This window comes from Oryctolagus cuniculus, chromosome 17 (assembly GCF_964237555.1).
Source record: "Oryctolagus cuniculus chromosome 17, mOryCun1.1, whole genome shotgun sequence".
Lineage (NCBI taxonomy): Eukaryota > Metazoa > Chordata > Mammalia > Lagomorpha > Leporidae > Oryctolagus > Oryctolagus cuniculus.
Window position 1 is genome coordinate 22,193,365 of NC_091448.1, and position 16,851 is coordinate 22,210,215.

At 46.7% G+C, this 16,851-nt stretch overlaps 1 protein-coding gene across 4 annotated transcripts in view; it reads right to left on the reverse strand.

Moving 5' to 3' along the window:
- The window catches only part of WIPF2 (WAS/WASL interacting protein family member 2), a 56,877-nt gene that overhangs the window by 4,407 nt on the left and 35,619 nt on the right, over window positions 1-16,851 (reverse strand). For all 4 annotated transcript variants that reach the window (XM_008271434.4, XM_070060739.1, XM_070060740.1 and 1 more), the window contains exons 4-7: window positions 16,136-16,252; window positions 14,314-14,970; window positions 2,614-2,820; window positions 1,513-1,614 (exon numbers count right to left, since the gene is read on the reverse strand). In XM_008271434.4, coding sequence (XP_008269656.1) covers window positions 1,513-1,614; window positions 2,614-2,820; window positions 14,314-14,970; window positions 16,136-16,252 — 1,083 coding nt within the window. The remainder of the gene's footprint in view (window positions 1-1,512; window positions 1,615-2,613; window positions 2,821-14,313; window positions 14,971-16,135; window positions 16,253-16,851) is intronic.

The following is a 16,851-nucleotide window of genomic DNA, read 5'->3' on the forward strand; positions in this document are numbered from 1 at the left end:
CGGTTGCTCCACTTCCAGTCCAACTCTTTAATGCACCTGGGGAAACAGCTGAGAATGGCCCAGGTCTTGGACCCCTGCACCCATGTGGGAGACTTGGAAGAAGCTCCTGACTCGTAGTTTCACCCTGGCCCAGCCCTTGTGGCCATTTAGGAGTGAACCAGTGGATGGAAGACCTCTGTCTTCCCTCATCTATCTGCAACTCAGCCTTTCAAATAAATAAATCTTAAAAAAAAAAATCAGAAAAAGGTTTTTTGTTTGTTTGTTTGTTTTTAAAAAAGAAAATGAAGGGGTAGGCATTTGGTGAGGTAGTTAAGATACCACTTTGGGGGACAGGTGTTGTGGCAAGGGTTAAGCCTGTGACACTTCTGATCCAGCTCTCTGCTAATGTAGGGACTGGAAGGCAGAGGAAGATGGTCAAAGTACATAGGTCCCTGCCACCCATGTGAGAGACCCAGATGGAGTTCCAGGCTCTTGGCTTCAGCCTGGCCCAGTCACAGCTGTTGTGGCCATTTTGGAAGTAAACCAGCAGATGGAAGGTCTGTCTCTCCCCATCTTTCCATAATTCTGCCTTTCAAAAAATAAAATACCTGGGGTGCAACAGGTTAAGCCACTCTTTGGGATTACGGCAACCCATAGTGGAGCGTCAATTTGAGTCCCAGACACTTCGATATATATTTCCAATATAGCTCACTGCTAATGCACCTGGAAGCAGTAGATGATGACTCAAGTACTTGAGTCTCTATGCAGACTCTCTACACAGATTTGCCTATGTGAGAAACACAGCTGCAGTTCCCAGTTCCTGGCTTCAGCATGGCCCAGTCTTGGCTACTGCAGACATTTGGGAAATGAACCAGCAGACAGAAGATCTCTCTGTGGCCTCTTCCTCTCAGTGACTCTGCCTTTCAAATAAATAAATAAATAAACAAATCTTAAGGGGGGCGGGCAGGGTTACAGTGCAGTGTGTTAAGCCATTACTTGCAACATCCATATCCCATATACAAGTGCCAGATCAAGTCACAGCTACTTTGCACTTCTGATCAAGGTTCCTGCTAACATGCCTGGGAGGCAACAGATGATGACCCAAGTACTTGGGCCACTGCCATCTACATGAAACACAAGGAAAGAGTTCCTAGCTCCTAGTTTCAACCTAGCCCAGTCATGGCTGTTGCGGGCATTTGGGGAATGAAACAGCAGAAGGAAGATTTTTCTCTCTCTTGCAAATAAATAAATAAATCTAACAAAAAGATACACCACTTGGGACACTTGCATCCCAGCTCTAACCTCCTGCTAATGTAAACCCTGGGAAGCAGCAGGTGATGGCCAAGAAACTGGGCCCCTGACATCCAAATGGGAGACCTAAACTGAGTTCTAAGATCCTAACTTCAGCCTGGTCCAGCCCCAGCTGTTGTGGGCATTTGGGAAGCAAACCTGCAGAAGGAAGAACACTCTCCTTCTCATTGGCTTTCAAATAAATAAAGTGAATTTGTATTAAACTTTCTTTACTCTTCTCACCTCGATTTGTTTTGCTGGGGTATATTCTCTGAAAGTGTTTATATTCTTCTGGAGCAGGAAAATCCTCTACTGGATGGAAGGAATACTTTGATTCAAAATCATCTGGGAAAAGAACAAAAAATATTGATTCCTATCACTCTTCCTTGTGTTTCCACAGACCTCTGACCACTACAATTGTCCTCCTATACCAATGTGAGTGTATGAGTACATTCTGATGTGCGTGAGGCTGGCCTTGCCCAACACATTAAGATTCCCAAGAACAGCTCAAAGGGTCTTTATATTAAGGAGTTTTTGAGCTGATTCTTTAACTGTCATCATGGGAAATTAATTCAATTGAAATTGGTAGAGAATTAACCTAAAGTGAGAATACTTGTCTGCAGCTGGTTGAGAGATCTGAGTGTTCCCTTTCAGCCTAGGTGACCTCATTGAGCTGTGCGGCACAGCTCAGCTAGCCACCTCACGGTCCCCACTCCCACTTTCTAGGGTCCCTCTACAAGAAGGCTCAAATTTTCTCTAGTGTGTGGGTTGATCACATTCCTAACATTTCTACAAAAAGAACATATATTCACAGAAAAACCCTGGTCCAACTTATAGGAACAGACTGAAATGTGAAGGAGTGCCCCATTGAAGGATCTGGAGTGCTATGGCTGCAAGGGCCCTTACAAATCTATTCTGGCAGTCCTCAGCAGAGGCAATACCAACACCCTTCTTTTCCTGGGGCTTCATCCCAGCCTAATAAATTAGCAGAAACTCTCAGGCAAGGGTCTTAATATTTATAGCCTTGGAAAAATTCATCTGATATACTCAAAACCATAAATAATGATCCTTGGAGGGCATGAGACTGGCTTTAGAGTTAACATAGCACCTAATGATTACACCTCTATCTATTCCAAAGCAACCATGCCTGGAATTCACACAAGGAAAGGCATGCCAATGGACGGAGCACAGAAGTCTAGGGGTAATGTCAGGAGAAGGACTGCTGTGAACCAAGAGATACCAATGGCCAATCCCAGCCTGCACTAGCCATGTGGTGGCAGCCAAGGCACTGGAGTTAGCAAACTCCCCAGAGGAACTATAAAACCAAACCAGCTAGCTACTTACCCAAGAAAGACCGGACAGTGGTGATGGAATCTCTGTGGCCATTCCTTAGAGGTGGTGGAGGAGGGGGTGGCCCAGCTGGTGTCCTTGAAGGCGGAGGTGGGGGCTTTCCTCGGCTCAGGGGCTCTGACCCATGCATTCGGTATGGTGGGGGGGGAGGCGGAGCATCCCTGGCACCATTTCGGATCATGGGTGGTGGGGGTGGAGGAGCTGCAAGTAAAATCCTAAGTAGTTAGGCCTGGAAATGGAGACAGCAAGGAGTACAGGGCTTTGACAGACATTAGGTAGCAGTGCGCCCTGGTCTGAGTCTTGGGGAGGCAGGTTAAAATATCACATTCACCTTCCCCTCATCTTCAGTCTGGAACAGCATTATTATTCTTCCAGACACCAAGACTCAGAATAAACGTATGACTTTGTGTGTATGTTTGTGTGTGTGTGTGCGCAAGCAAAGCAAGATTTATTTAAGTCAGAAACCACCTACCACTGCAACAGGAGGGGGGCTCCAAGAGAGACCCCCAAATGTATGACCTTTTCTCATTCCCCTCAAGTCAGTTAACAACCCTATCTATTCTTGATTTTCTTTCCTCCTGCTCCCATGTCTTCCTCTACAATCCCTTCTAGATTTTTCTCATATTTAGCTATTCTATTTCCAAATGTTCTCCTTGCTTCTAATGTCTTACCACTCCACTTCATTTTGCATGCCACCTTACGCATCTCCTTAAATACTTGTTGAAAATTTTTCAAGGGCTATTTCCTATACCATAAAGTCTCATATCTTCTGCTTACATGATAAACAACTGTATCAGTTCACCTGACCTTGGTGTCTCCTCTTCCTTAATTCCTAGGCTGTGTTCTGTATTTCTACCACAGTCTGTATATACCCCTACCATTCTGTAGTATCAACATTAACTGTTTTATGTTGTTTTTTAAGATTTATTTATTTTTTGAGAGGCAGAGTTACAGAGAGGGAGAAACAGAAAGAAAGGTATTCCATCTGTTGGTTAACTCCTCAATTGGCCACAAAAAATGGCCAGAGCTGTACTAATCTGAAGCCAGGAGTTTCTTCCAGATCTCCCATGAGGGTGCAGGGGCCCAAGCACTTGGACCGTCTTCCACTGCTTTCCCAGGCCATAGCAGAGTTGGATCAGAAGTAGAACAGCTGGGACTCAAACCAGAGCCCATATGAGATGCCAGCACCGCAGGCAGAGGCTTAGCCCACTACGCCACAGTGCCGGCCCCTATTTTATGTTCTTATTTTCCAAGATACTACGTATTCCTGTCAGATCAAGCATTCCATGTCAGATCAAGCAGCTCACTAATCTGGATTCTCCAGATCAGCCAAATGTGCTGCACATAGTAGGTGCTCAGTAAATGCTGAATAAACCAAATTATATATTCTCTCTTGTGACTCCCCCACAGCACTCTGGAATACTTTTTTTTTTTTTTTTTTTACTAGCAAATCCTACCTATCCTACAAGGCTTAATTCAAGTCCCATCTTCTCAAGGTTCTTCCAAAGCATTCCACTCTATTCTGAGCCCCAGTCCTGCTCCTTTGTTCTCCCACAACATCTATAGGCCATGTCACTTATTTTAGCACTCAACAGAATAGATTAAATGAGTTTCTTTAAAATATGTAGGGGCCGGTGCTGTGGTGTAGCAGGTAAAGCCTGCAGTGCCGGCATTCCATATGGGCGCCAGTTCAAGTCCCAGCTGCTCCACTTCCAATCCAGCTCTCTGCTATGGCCTGGGAAAGCAGTGGAAGATGGCCCAACTCCTTGGGCCCCTGCACCCATGTGAGAGATCTGGAAGAAGCTCCTGGCTTCGGATAGGCGCAGCTCCAGCCGTTGCGGCCAGTTGGGGAGTGAACCAGTGGATGGAAGACCTCTCTGACTCTCCTTCTCTGTGTAACTCTTTCAAATAAATAAATCTTTAAAAAATATAAAATATGTATAATTATGTTCATCTTGAGAAGTTACTTATCTCCAGTGATAATCTTATTGCTCCAAAAAACTGTGAACAACTCTTTCAGATTGTTTCTAAAGCCCACTTACCACAAACAGCCACATATATCATGACACGATGACCACATTTTATTTCTGAGGTCATCTCACCACCACCAACAAAAATATTTACACATATGTCTGATTCTTTTTGCCATTTTCAAAAATCAGATTCAACCTTAAAAGACAAAAATTTGCCATCATGTAGGAGGTAATGTCAAAGCATGTTTGCAGAAACGGCTACATCACCAGATTAGGTTGCAATGTGACAGTATCTTTAAGTTGTATTACTCCTGTGCTTTGAATCAATTGATATATTATAGCTACTACCATTTACTGGGTATCCAAAATGTTCCAGGCATTTTATATTTATGAAACCTTTAAAAGATCTTAAGGCCACCCCTGCAAAGCATGACAAATGACCCCTATTCCTTAAATGAGAAGACTGAGACCTGGGTAATTTGTCTAAGGTCACAGGTCTAAGACAAGCAAACTGAACACACAACTGCTCTTCCCACTACCCCACAGTTTTTTGTTTTGATTTTTTTAAAAAAGATTTATTCACTTGTTTGAAAGGCATAGTGACAAAGAGGGGGAGAAACACACAGAGAGAAATGGCTTATCAGAGGGTTCACTCTTCAAATGGCTGCAACAGCTGGGACTGGACTAGGCTAAAGCTAAGAGAATGAACTCCATCAGGGTCTCCCAAATGGATGGCAGGAGCCCATGCACCTTGGCCATCATCTGCTGCTGGCAGCTGGATCAGAAGCAGGGTAGCCAGGACTAGAACTGCCATTCTAGCATGGTATACTCCTGTTGCAGGTGGTGGTTTAACCCACTGTGCCACGAAGTCAGCCCTCCCAACTACCGCACAATTTTTCTTAACTACCCCAAGTATTATGCATCTTATCTCCCCAACTAGATTTGCAATCCAGCAAGTTAGAAGTGTGTCTTTTGGTAACTAGGCCATGTTTAGTATTCTAATATACACAAGTATCAATCCTCCTGAATTGCTGTCAGAACTTCTGCAGTAACCATAGTAATGAGATGATGTTTAAGCACACAAATGTGGCCTACACATCAGACCAAATAAATTTTAGTTTTTGCTTCCCCTAAGACACACTCAGAATTGTCAACTCTCCTTCTTTTCAGGTATCTTTAAGTATGGCCAGGAGCAACAACCAAAGAGAAATCGCAATACCTCTCAGATCTCTAAGCTGTTTTTCATTCCAAGCCTACCCAACCATGGCTCTCTGAGGTCACTGTGAAAGTATTCCCTAGAACTCAGCTTCTCAAGGCTCTCAGTAGATTCTATATCCTATGCCAGGGCCAGGACCAGGCAGTCAAGACAGACAGTGTTAGGTAGGCTCACAAGGATACTACACAGCAAGACACTGGGCAGGTGACAGGGAAGACAGCCAATCTGGACGGGCCAAACAGCAGAACTGGAGGAACCTGTGTGCCTCCTCCAGCTCCTTCCCTCAGGGAGGGTCATCCTCACCAGGCTTTATTATCTCCAGTAATCTTCTCAATTCTGTCACATCCACTTTTTTTTTCTTTTTCTTTTTCTTTTTTTGACAGGCAGTTAAGACAGTGAGAGAAAGAGAGAGACAGAGAGAAAAGTCTTTCTTTTCTGTTGGTTCACCCCCCAGATGGCTGCCACGGCTGGCGCACTGCACCAATCCAAAGCCAGGAGTCAGGTGCTTCCTCCTGGTCTCCCAAGCGGGTGCAGGGCCCAAGTACTTGGGCCATCCTCCACTGCCTTCTCGGGCCACAGCAGAGAGCTGGACTGGAAGAGGAGCAGCCGGAACAGAATCCAGCACCCCAACGGGGACTAGAACCCAGTGTGCCGGCTCCGCAGGCGGAGGATTAGCCCAGTGAGCCGCAGCACCAGCTGTCACATCCCCTTTTAAGATGTTTCAAGAAATACAGAACCCAAGGATGCTAAAAAACAACCAGTTTGCAAAAGAAGCCCTGGGAGTGCCTTTTGGAATACAAGATAACCACAATTTTTAGGAAAAATGATGGTATCAATTCCTTAAATAAATTTTTAAAAATCCCTTTAAAATGGGCAGTTTTTTATTCTTTAAAGAAAATATTCAGGAAACAAACTCTACGGACCAGTCATGCTGGTTTTGAAGTCTCTGAGCACTCTAGGAAGGCAAAAAGACTTTCAAATACAAATAATTCATACAGAAACAAAAGTAACTTATCATATGTTACCCAATGATTTAATTAGACAGACGTAAGTACACGAAGTATTTTTTTTTTTTTTTTTTTTTGACAGGCAGAGTGGACAGTGAGAGAGAGAGAGAGAGAGAGAGAAAGGTCTTCCTTTTGCCGTTGGTTCACCCTCTAATGGCCGCCGCGGCTGGCGCGCTGCGGCCGGCGCACCGCGCTGATCCAATGGCAGGAGCCAGGAGCCAGGTGCTTTTCCTGGTCTCCCATGGGGTGCAGGGCCCAAGCACCTGGGCCATCCTCCACTGCACTCCCTGGCCACAGCAGAGAGCTGGCCTGGAAGAGGGGCAACCGGGACAGAATCCGGCGCTCCGACCGGGACTAGAACCCGGTGTGCCGGCGCCGCTAGGCGGAGGATTAGCCAAGTGAGCCGCGGCGCCGGCCTACGAAGTATTTTTTGTAACTAAGATTATTAACTCAGATTATTATAACTCAGATTATTAGACTGCCCAGTGTCACACAACAAATAGAGCCAATACTCAAAGACTGCTGACTAAAATACCTCATTTTTTTCCCCAATGAGTCACCCCTAAGAGCTGCTGCTCTAGTTACCAATAATGGAAACAAAGTCAAGACCTCAGCTTTACCTCAAAGTTGATGATACTAGGAGAACAAGCCTCCTAACTTCAAAATTTTCTAAAGAAACCCCAGAGAAAGAACTGACAAGAGGGAAGCAAAAAAGTCAGCAACCATTTAAAACGACTCAGCTCAATCTAAACAAACTGTATTTTTTTCTGCTTCTATTCCTAGACAGGGGTAAAAAGGATAGGTTTTGTTCAGATAAAGGGTCTTTTTAAAAATTCCTAAGTTAAGGGTATGGGTGTGTAGCTCAGCAGTTAAAACTGCCACTTGGGTTAACTGTATCCCATATCAAGTGTCCGGTGAAATTCCAGCTCCCCTTCTGAAGCTGCTTCCTATTAACGTGCAGCCTGGGAGACCGTAGATGATGGTTCAAATACTTGGGTTCCTGCCAACCATGTGGGAAAACTGGACGAATGCAATTTCAAGCTCCTGCCTTTAGCCTGGTTCAGCCCAGGCTGCTGTATGCATTTGGGGAGTGAGCCAGTGTATGGAAGATCTCTTTTCATCTACCTCTCTGCCTTTTAAACAAAATGAAAATAAAAATTTAGGGGCCAGCGTTGTGGCACAGTGGGTTAACGCCCTTGCCTGAAGTGCCGGGATGCTTCCTGGCTGCTCCACTTCCTATCCAGCTCTCTGCTGTTGCCTGGGAAAACAGTACAAGACGACCCAAGTCCTTAGGTCCCTGCACCCATAGGGGAGACCCAGAAGAAGCTCCTGGCTCCTGGCTTCGGATCGGCGCAGCTCTGGCCACTGTGGTCAACTGGGAAATGAATCATCGGATAGAAGACCTCTCTCTCTCTCTGCCTCTCCTCTCTGTGTAACTCTGACTTTCAAATAAGTAAATCTTTATAAAAATAAAAAAAAAATTAAAAAAAAATAAAAATTTCTGGGGCCAGTTCTGTGGTGTAGAAAGTTAGGTAAGCCTCTGCCTGCAGTGCTGGCATCTGATATGGGTGCCAGTTCGAGTCCTAGCACTTCCACTTTAGAGCCAGCTCCCTACTAATGCGTCTAGGAAAGCAGCAGCAAATAGCCCAAGTCCTTGGGCCCCTGGACCCAGGTGGGAGACCTGAAGAAGCTCCTGGCTTCTGGCTTCAGCCTGGCCCAGCTCCAGCCATTGCAGCCATTTGGGGAGTAAACCAGCAGATCAAAGTATGCTCACTTGCTTGTTCTCTCACTCTCTTCTCCCCTTCTCTATCTCTGCCTTTCAAATAAATAAATAAATAAAATAATTCCTAAGCCAATAAAATTGTAAGCCTGTACTCTATAGCAAGGGTCATCTTAGCACTATGTACTTAAGCTAAGGAAATACAGGGTCAAGAATGCATGAGGGGGCCGGTGCTGTGGCTCACTTGATTAACCCTCTGCCTGCGGTGCCGGCATCCCATATGGGCACTGGGTTCTAGTCCCAGATGCTCCTCTTCCTGTCCAGCTCTCTGCTGTGGCCCGGGAGGGCAGTGGAGGATGGCCCAAGTGCTTGGGCCCCTGCACCCGCATAGGAGACCAGGAGGAAGCACCTGGCTCCGGGCTTTGGATCGGTACAGCGCAAGCCGTAGTTGCCATTTGGGGAGTGAACCAACAGAAGGAAGACCTTTCTCTCTGTCTCTCTCTCTGTCACTGCCTAACTCTGTCAAATAATTAAAAAATAAATAATTAAATAAATAAATGCATGAGGTTGGGGCCTGTGCTGTGGCATAGCAGGAAAAGTCGCCGCCTACAGTGCCAGCATCCCATATGGGCGCCGTTTCAAGTTCTGGCTGCTCCACTCCCGATCTAGCTCTCTGCTGTGGCCTGGGAAAGCAGAAAATGGCCCAAGTCCTTGGGCCCCTGCACCCGCGTGGGAGACCGGGAAGAAGTTCCTGGCTCCTGAAGCACTTGGGCCATCCTTTGCTGCCCTCCCAGGTATAATAGCAGGGAGAAAGCAGAGCAGCCAAGGCTTCAATTGGCACCCACATTCAGCCCACTACTCTAAACACTGGCCCCTTACTCCCTTATGTTGTACTGCCAACTCTCGGGAACAAATCTGTTATGTTTCCAACCAAGCAGCAGCACAGGATAATGGCATAACTTCCTAATCCTCTATCTGTAGAGAATAACTTAAAAAAAAAAAAAAAAAAAAGCTTTAAAGACACAGTGGGGGCTGGTGCTGTGGCATGGCAGGTTAAGCTGCTGCCTGCAGCACCGACATCCCATATGGGTGTCGGGTTTGATTCCCAGCTGCTCCACTTCTGATTTCACTCCCTGGTAATGTGCCTGGGAAAGCAGTGGAGGACAGCCCAAGTCCTCAGGCCCCTGCACCCACGCAGGAGACCCAAAAGAAGCTCCTGGCTCCTGGCTTCTGTCTGGCCCAGCTTTGGCTGTTGCCAACAATCTGGAGAGTGAACCAGAGGACAACAGATCTCTGTCTCTCCCCCTCTCTGTAACTTTTTCAAATAAAATAAATAAATCTTTAAAAAAAAAAAAAAAAGCCATTTGTCGAGGGTTTGGTTCAAAGTTTAATATAGGAACCCAAACTCCCAGGTTCAAAAGGGTCCCACAGAGCTGTCCTGGTCTGGCCCCTCTCAAAACTTTAATATCATTTTGTAAAAAAAAAAAAAAAAAAAAAAAAAAAAAAAAATCAAAAAAACCTCTTCTACTAGGGTTCTTTAATCCTCTCCCACTCCCGCCCCTCTGCAAGCTCAGGCTTCAGGGTCCATTACTACAATCGCTCCCTTACACACGCCCTCCACTCCTGTGCTCTACTCTCCCTTACAGTCCATGTGCCCAGAAAATGTTAATGCTGGCTAACTGCAACCCCATCTTTTTATTTTGTACCTGCAAATGCACACCATGCTGATTAATCCCATCTGAAACACATGGCCCAGAATCTCCCATGGGCCTCTCATGTGGCTGGCTGGCTTTCCCGGCACCCGTCCCTAGTCCACTCACCCTCCCACACTCCAGATGACCATTTCATGCCTTTCCTTTCCTTCCCTCACCTCATTCACAGCTGATGCTCTTGCTTTCTCTTACTGAGAAAACACAAGTCAATCAGAAGCTGTCCACACGCTTCTGCCAGTACATCCACCTACTTGCTTCTATGCTTTCATGCTCCACCTCCTGTGCTGTCCTACGGAAGAATGACCTGTGTTCCCATCTAAGGCCAAGCCCTTACCCAAGGATTACATTCCATCTCCTCTTTTACTCCAGCAATTTGGTACCTCTCTCCTGATTTCAATTTTTCCTCTCTCTACTGCCTCATGTCACTCAATTCATCAGCAAACAAACTCATCTCACAACTTGAGAAAATAATGAAACAAAAACTTCAACCCTCCAGCCCACATGCTCCGTGGGCAACCATTTCATTTATATACACTCTCGACCCTCCCACCCTAGCCTTTACAATAAACTCCCTAAGGGATTTCTATTATGCTATCTGCAATTCCTCCCCTCTTACTCCTGCATTCTTGAACTCACTATTAAGCTTTCACCTTCACCCTCTATGCTGCCACTGAATTGACCCAGGTGTCACTCTTGATGCTCAGACCAGTGTCAGTTCTCAAGTCTCCAACTTACCTGACCCATCTGCAGTACTGGACACAGTTGAACAGTCTACCTTGGAGTCTTTATTTTAAAGATTTATTTATTTACTTGAAAGGCAGAGTGAGAGAGAGAGAGAGAGACAGAGAGACAGAGAGAGACAGAGAGACACAGAGAGAGACAAAGATAGAGAGAAAAGTCTTCTACCCACTGGTTCACTCCCCAAATGGCCACAACGGCCAAAGCTGGGCCCATCAAAGCCAGGAGCCAGGAGCTTTTTCTGGGTCTCCCATGTTAGTACAGGAACCAAGCACTAGGGCCATCCTCCGCTGCTATCACAAGCACATTAGAAGGGAGCTGGATTGAGAGTGGAGCAGGGGCCAGCACTGTGGCACAGGTTAATCCTCCGTCTGTGGTGCAGGCATCCCATATGGGTGCTAATTCTAGTCCTGGTTGCTCCTCTTCCAATCCAACTCTCTGCGACGGCCTAGGAAAGCTGTCGAAGATGGCCGAAGTGCTTGGGTCCCTTCACCAACGTGGGAGACCCAGAAGAAGCTCCTGGGTCCTGGTTTCGGATAGTCCCGGCTCCAGCCATTGTGGCCATTTGGGGGAGTGAACCAGTAGATGGAAGACATTTATGTCTTTCCCTCTCACTGTCTGCAACTCTACCTCTCAAATAAATAAATAAATCTTTAAAAAAAAAGAGAGCCGGCGCCGCGGCTCACTAGGCTAATCCTCCACCTTGCGGCGACGGCACACTGGGTTCTAGTCCCAGTAGGGGCACCAGATTCTGTCCCAGTTGCCCCTCTTCCAGGCCAGCTCTCTGCTGTGGCCAGGGAAGTGCAGTGGAGGATGGCCCAAGTACTTGGGCCCTGCACCCCATGGGAGACCAGGAGAAGCACCTGGCTCCTGCCATTGGATCAGCGCAGTGCACCGGCCGCGGCAGCCATTGGAGGGTGAACCAACGGCAAAGGAAGACCTTTCTCTCTCTCTCTCTCTCTCACTGTCCACTCTGCCTGTCAAAAAAAACCAAAAAACAAAAAACAAAAAAAACAAAAAAAAGAGAGAGAGAAAGTGGAATGGCTGGGGCTCAAACCAGTACCCTGATGGGATGCCAGCACCACAGGTGGGTGCTTTACCTGCTATGGCATAGCGCTGATCCCTCCAATGGAGTTTTTCCATCTCTCTAGGTTTTGTTCCTCCCTTCCTCACTGGAGGCTTTTCTGAGTGTACTCTACTGGTAAGCTTCACTTCTCTTGACCCTAATGTAGGAGGGCCCCAAGCCTCCATCCTCCTCCTATGCATACTCACTCCCTGTGTGATCTCATCTAGCACAAAGTTTTCAATACCATTCAAATTTATCTCTAGCACAGACACTTCCCCTGAACTTCAGAGTTTGACAGCAAATCAGGTCATTTTCTCCTCTTGGATAGCTAATAGCAATTCATATTGAACTTGTCCAAACTGGACACTTATCTTCCACCAAACTGGCTATGGTCTTAACCACCTGCCCAGGCCATGGCAATAGCCTCCCAAGTGGTCTCCTTTGGCCACCCTTGTCCTCCTGCAGTCTGTTGTCAACAAAGAAGCTAATGATCTTTTTAAAGGTAAATCAAAGCCTACCACGTCTCTCTTCCAAACTTTCCAGTGTTTGGTGTAGTAGTTAAGATGCCAATTGAGATGCCTGCATCAGAGTGCCTAGATTCACGTCTCTGCTCCACTCTGATTCTAGCTTCTTGCTAATGCGCAGGGGGTGAGGCAGCAGGGGATGGCTCCAGTTGAGTTCTAGGTATATGGGTTTGGCCTGGCACAACCCTAACTGTTGATAGCAATTTGAGAGGTGAACCTCTGAATGGGAAATGTCTCTCTCTCTGCTTTTCAAATAAAGAAAATGAAATTTAAGAAAAAAATAAAACCCTTCCAGTGACTTCTCATCACACATGGTTAATCTCCAAAGTCTTTACAAAGTCCTCTAATGTTTTCCCATGGAGATCTAGCTTTCTGACCTCTGTTAGCCAACCACTCTCCCCTTTACTCATATCACTTCTGCCATAGTGGTCACCTTGCTATTTCCAAGATATGTCAAGAATACTCCTTCAGGGCTGGCGCTGTGACGTAGCAAATAAGGCTGCCGCTTGCAGTGCTGGCATCCCGTATGGGTGCCGGTTCGAGTCCCTGCTGCTCCACTTCCAATCCAGCTCCTTGCTGTGGCCTAGGAGGGCAGTAGAGGATGGCCCAAGTCCTTGGGCCCCTGCACCCATGTGTGAGACCCTGAAGAAGCAAGCGCCTGGCTTCTGGCTTCAGATTGGCCAAGCTCTGGCCATTTGGGGAGCGAACTAGTGGATGGAAGACCTGTCTCTCTCTGCCCCTCTCTGTAATTCTGCCTTTCAAATAAATAAATAAATATTTAACAACAACAACAAAAAAAGTACTCCTTCAAGGGCTGACATTATGGCACAGAGGGTTGAGCCACCACCTGCAAAGCCAGTACCCCATATGCTGCCGGTTCATGTCCTAACTGCTCCATTTCCAATCCAGCTCCCTGCTAACAGGAAAAGCAGTAGAAGACGGTCCAAGTGTTTGGATCCCTGCACCCACCTGGGAGACCTGGAAGCAGCTCCTGGCTCCTGGCTCTAGCCTGGTCAAGCCCCAGCTGTTGCAGCTACCTGGGGACTGAACCACTGGATGAAGGATCCCTCTCTCTGTCTCTCCCCTTCTCTCTTTCAAATAAATAAATAAATATTTTAAAAACATATATGCATCACTACCAGAGTGTGTGTTCAGCCTAGTAGTTAAAACACCTGCCTGTGTTGCATACTTGAGTGCCTGAGTTCAACTCTCAGCTAAGGCTCCTGACTCCAGTTTCCTAACAGTGCAGACCTTGGGAGGCAGCAGTGATGTGTCAAGTAACTGGATTCCTGCCACCCTCTTGGCAGACCTGGGTGTGCTCCTGACTTATCACTTTTACCCTAGCCCAGCCCCAGCCATTGTAGGTGATTGAAGAGTGAACTACTAGCTCAGAGTTTTCTCTCTGCCTCTCAAAAAATAGTAGCATTACCCTACCTCTACCCCAAGATACCTTATTCCCCTTCTCTGCTTTGTATTTCCATAAAGCATACTATGTGCTATGTATTTTCATATTTCACTAGTTTGTTTGCTGTCCAGAACAGGAAATTTCTGTTTGCTATTTTATTGCTGTTTACCCAACAACAGAGTCTGACACATAAAAAGGCATTTAATAACCCAGATGAATGAATAAATTCTTATCTTCTTCAATCACTAAAGGAGTGCTTCGGGAAAAAGGCTAAACAGAAAAAAACTCAGGTCAGAGCATGGACAAGGAAAAAAGGTAATTCCAAGCACTTACCTGCTCCCCGACTGGGAGGGTCTCGCGCTGGGGGAGGTGGCCTATTACTCAGTAAAGAGGGAGAGGCTGAGGTGGGTGGAGGAGGTGCCAGGCCTCTGACAGGCCCTGGTGTCTTCCTATGCAAAGAATTGTGTCTCTGTGGAAGCTCAGGGGCTGACTCATTAGTGGGACTGGAGGGTCCATTGGGGACCCCAGGAGGCTGGCGGTAAGGCGGTGGAGGAGGAGCCAGAGACTGGCTACTTGGTCCCGTTCTGATATTCACAGGGGAAGGAGGTGGTTTGACTGGGGGAGGAGCAGGAGGTCCTTCTCGGCCAGGATGAAGCCTCTGTCCAGGTGTTGGCGGCAAGGGTTTCTCTCTGTTGTAGGCTGGGGCTTTGTTGCTGTGCATAGGCAGAGGTGTAGGGGGTGCATTGGCACGCCGCCCTGGGGGGGGCGGAGGTGGGGCAGAGGAGCTGTGCTTCATGCCAGTACTGCTGGTGGTATTAGGCCGAGAGAGGTCTGGCAAAGAGGGTCTCTGCATCCGCGGCAGTTCTGGGAGTGAGGCTCGACTGCTGTCTGTATCATCCTGAGGACGCCCGCTGGCTGTAGACACTGGAGGCCTGGGGGCGGCAGCTCGAGAACTGGGGACTTGTAGAGCTGGCTTACCAGCTGGATTCTCTATAAACACATCAGACAACACTGGTCAACAGAGCATAGCATATCTATCAGTATCTCTACCCAGCCTCCTCAGTGCAAACTCCATGGCGGCAAGGACAGTACCTATATAGTTCTGCTTTTAATCGGGTTTCCGACTCAGGGCCTACTAACAAATATTGCTGATACAAGTGGAGTACATTTGTATTTTATTTTTAACTGACAAATGATAATTGTATACATCCATGGGGGACACAGTCACATGCACAAGTCAAGCTGATTTAACATGTCCATCACTTCACATACTTCTTTGTGGTGAAAACATTTAAAATCTACTTTCACAATTCTGAAATACATATTATTAACTATACTCACCATGCTGTGTACTACACCACTAAAACTTAACTCTTCCCACCTAACTGAAGCCCTGTACCCTTTCACCAGCATCTCTCTTTGCCCCATACCCTGTCTTACCACCTCCCAGCATCCTACTCTATTTCTACAAGTTCAACTGTTTCAAATCTCCTATCTAATGGAAATTATGTGGTGTTTGTGCTTGAGTTCTTTCAGTGAATATAATGTCCTCCAGGTTTATCCATGTCATTACAAAGGACAAACTTTTCTTCTCTAAGGCTAAGCAATATTCTCTTGTATATCTATATATTTTCTTTATCCAACATTTTTCTTGAATCCCTCAGTTTTTGCTTTTGATTATAACTTCTCCCCTGCTTCCACTCCTCTTTCCTCCCACCTGAGCCACACGCCTCAATCCAAGATGGCCCACTTGGGACAAGTCATCATTAACACACTTGGGAAATAACCTAAGAAGTATCTACCAGGGGGCCAGCGCTGTGGTGTACTAGGCTAAGCGTCCATCTGCAGCACCAGCATCCCATATGGGCACTGGTTCTAGTCCCAGCTGCTCCTCTTCCAATCCAGCTCTCTGCTATGGCCTGGGAAAACAGTGGAAGATGGCTCAAGTCCTTGGGCCCCTGCACCCATATGGGAGACCCAGAAGAAGCTCCTGGCTCCTGGCACCAGATTGGTGCCGTTCTGGCCGTTGTGGCCATTTGAGGAGTGAACTAGTGAATGGATGACCTTTCTGTCTGTCTCTCCCTCTATCTGCTGTAACTCTACCTTTAAAAAAAAAAAAAAAAAAAAAGAATAAGAAGAAGTATCTATTAGGTACCTGAAGCATCCTTGGCTCCCACAGGTCTGAGCTTGGGCACTCCTCCTTGGAAAAGTCCTCCTTTGGGCTGCAAGGCAGCTGCTCCACAGCCATAACCCCCACTGCTCCCTTTGGGCTCTGGAAAGCACATCATTACAGTATTCACTTCACAGGCTCTGAGCTGGTACCAAGCCAATCCTTAGGAGGAAGATCTCCCTCATTAGAGCTTTAATTCAAAAAAAGCAAGCTTAGAGCAGCTATCAAGCCTAATGGTTAGGGGGTCTGCAGTCAATATCAAAGTACATTGATTCAATGCCCAGCTCTGGCCTGACTCTAGTTTCCTGCTGGTGCAGACCCTGGGAGACAATGGTAATGGTCTGAGTAGTTGGGTTCCTGCCACCTGTGAGGGAGGCCTGGACTCAGTTCTTGTATTTCAACTTTAGCCTGGTCTACCCCTGGCTATTGCAGGCATCTGGGGAATGAACTGGAGATGGGAGCACGTTCTGTCTCTCTCTGTGCCTCTCAAATATATAAAATTAAAAATTTAAATTAAAAAGAAAAAAGCTGGAGCCAGCATTGTGGGTGTAGCAGGTAATGCTGCTACCTGTTATGCCAACATCCCATTTGGGCACCAGTTTGATTCCCAGCTGCTCTACTTCAGATCCAACTCCCTGCTAATGGCCTGAGAAAAGCAGCAGATGACAAGTACTTGGGCCCCTGCTACCCACATGGGAGAC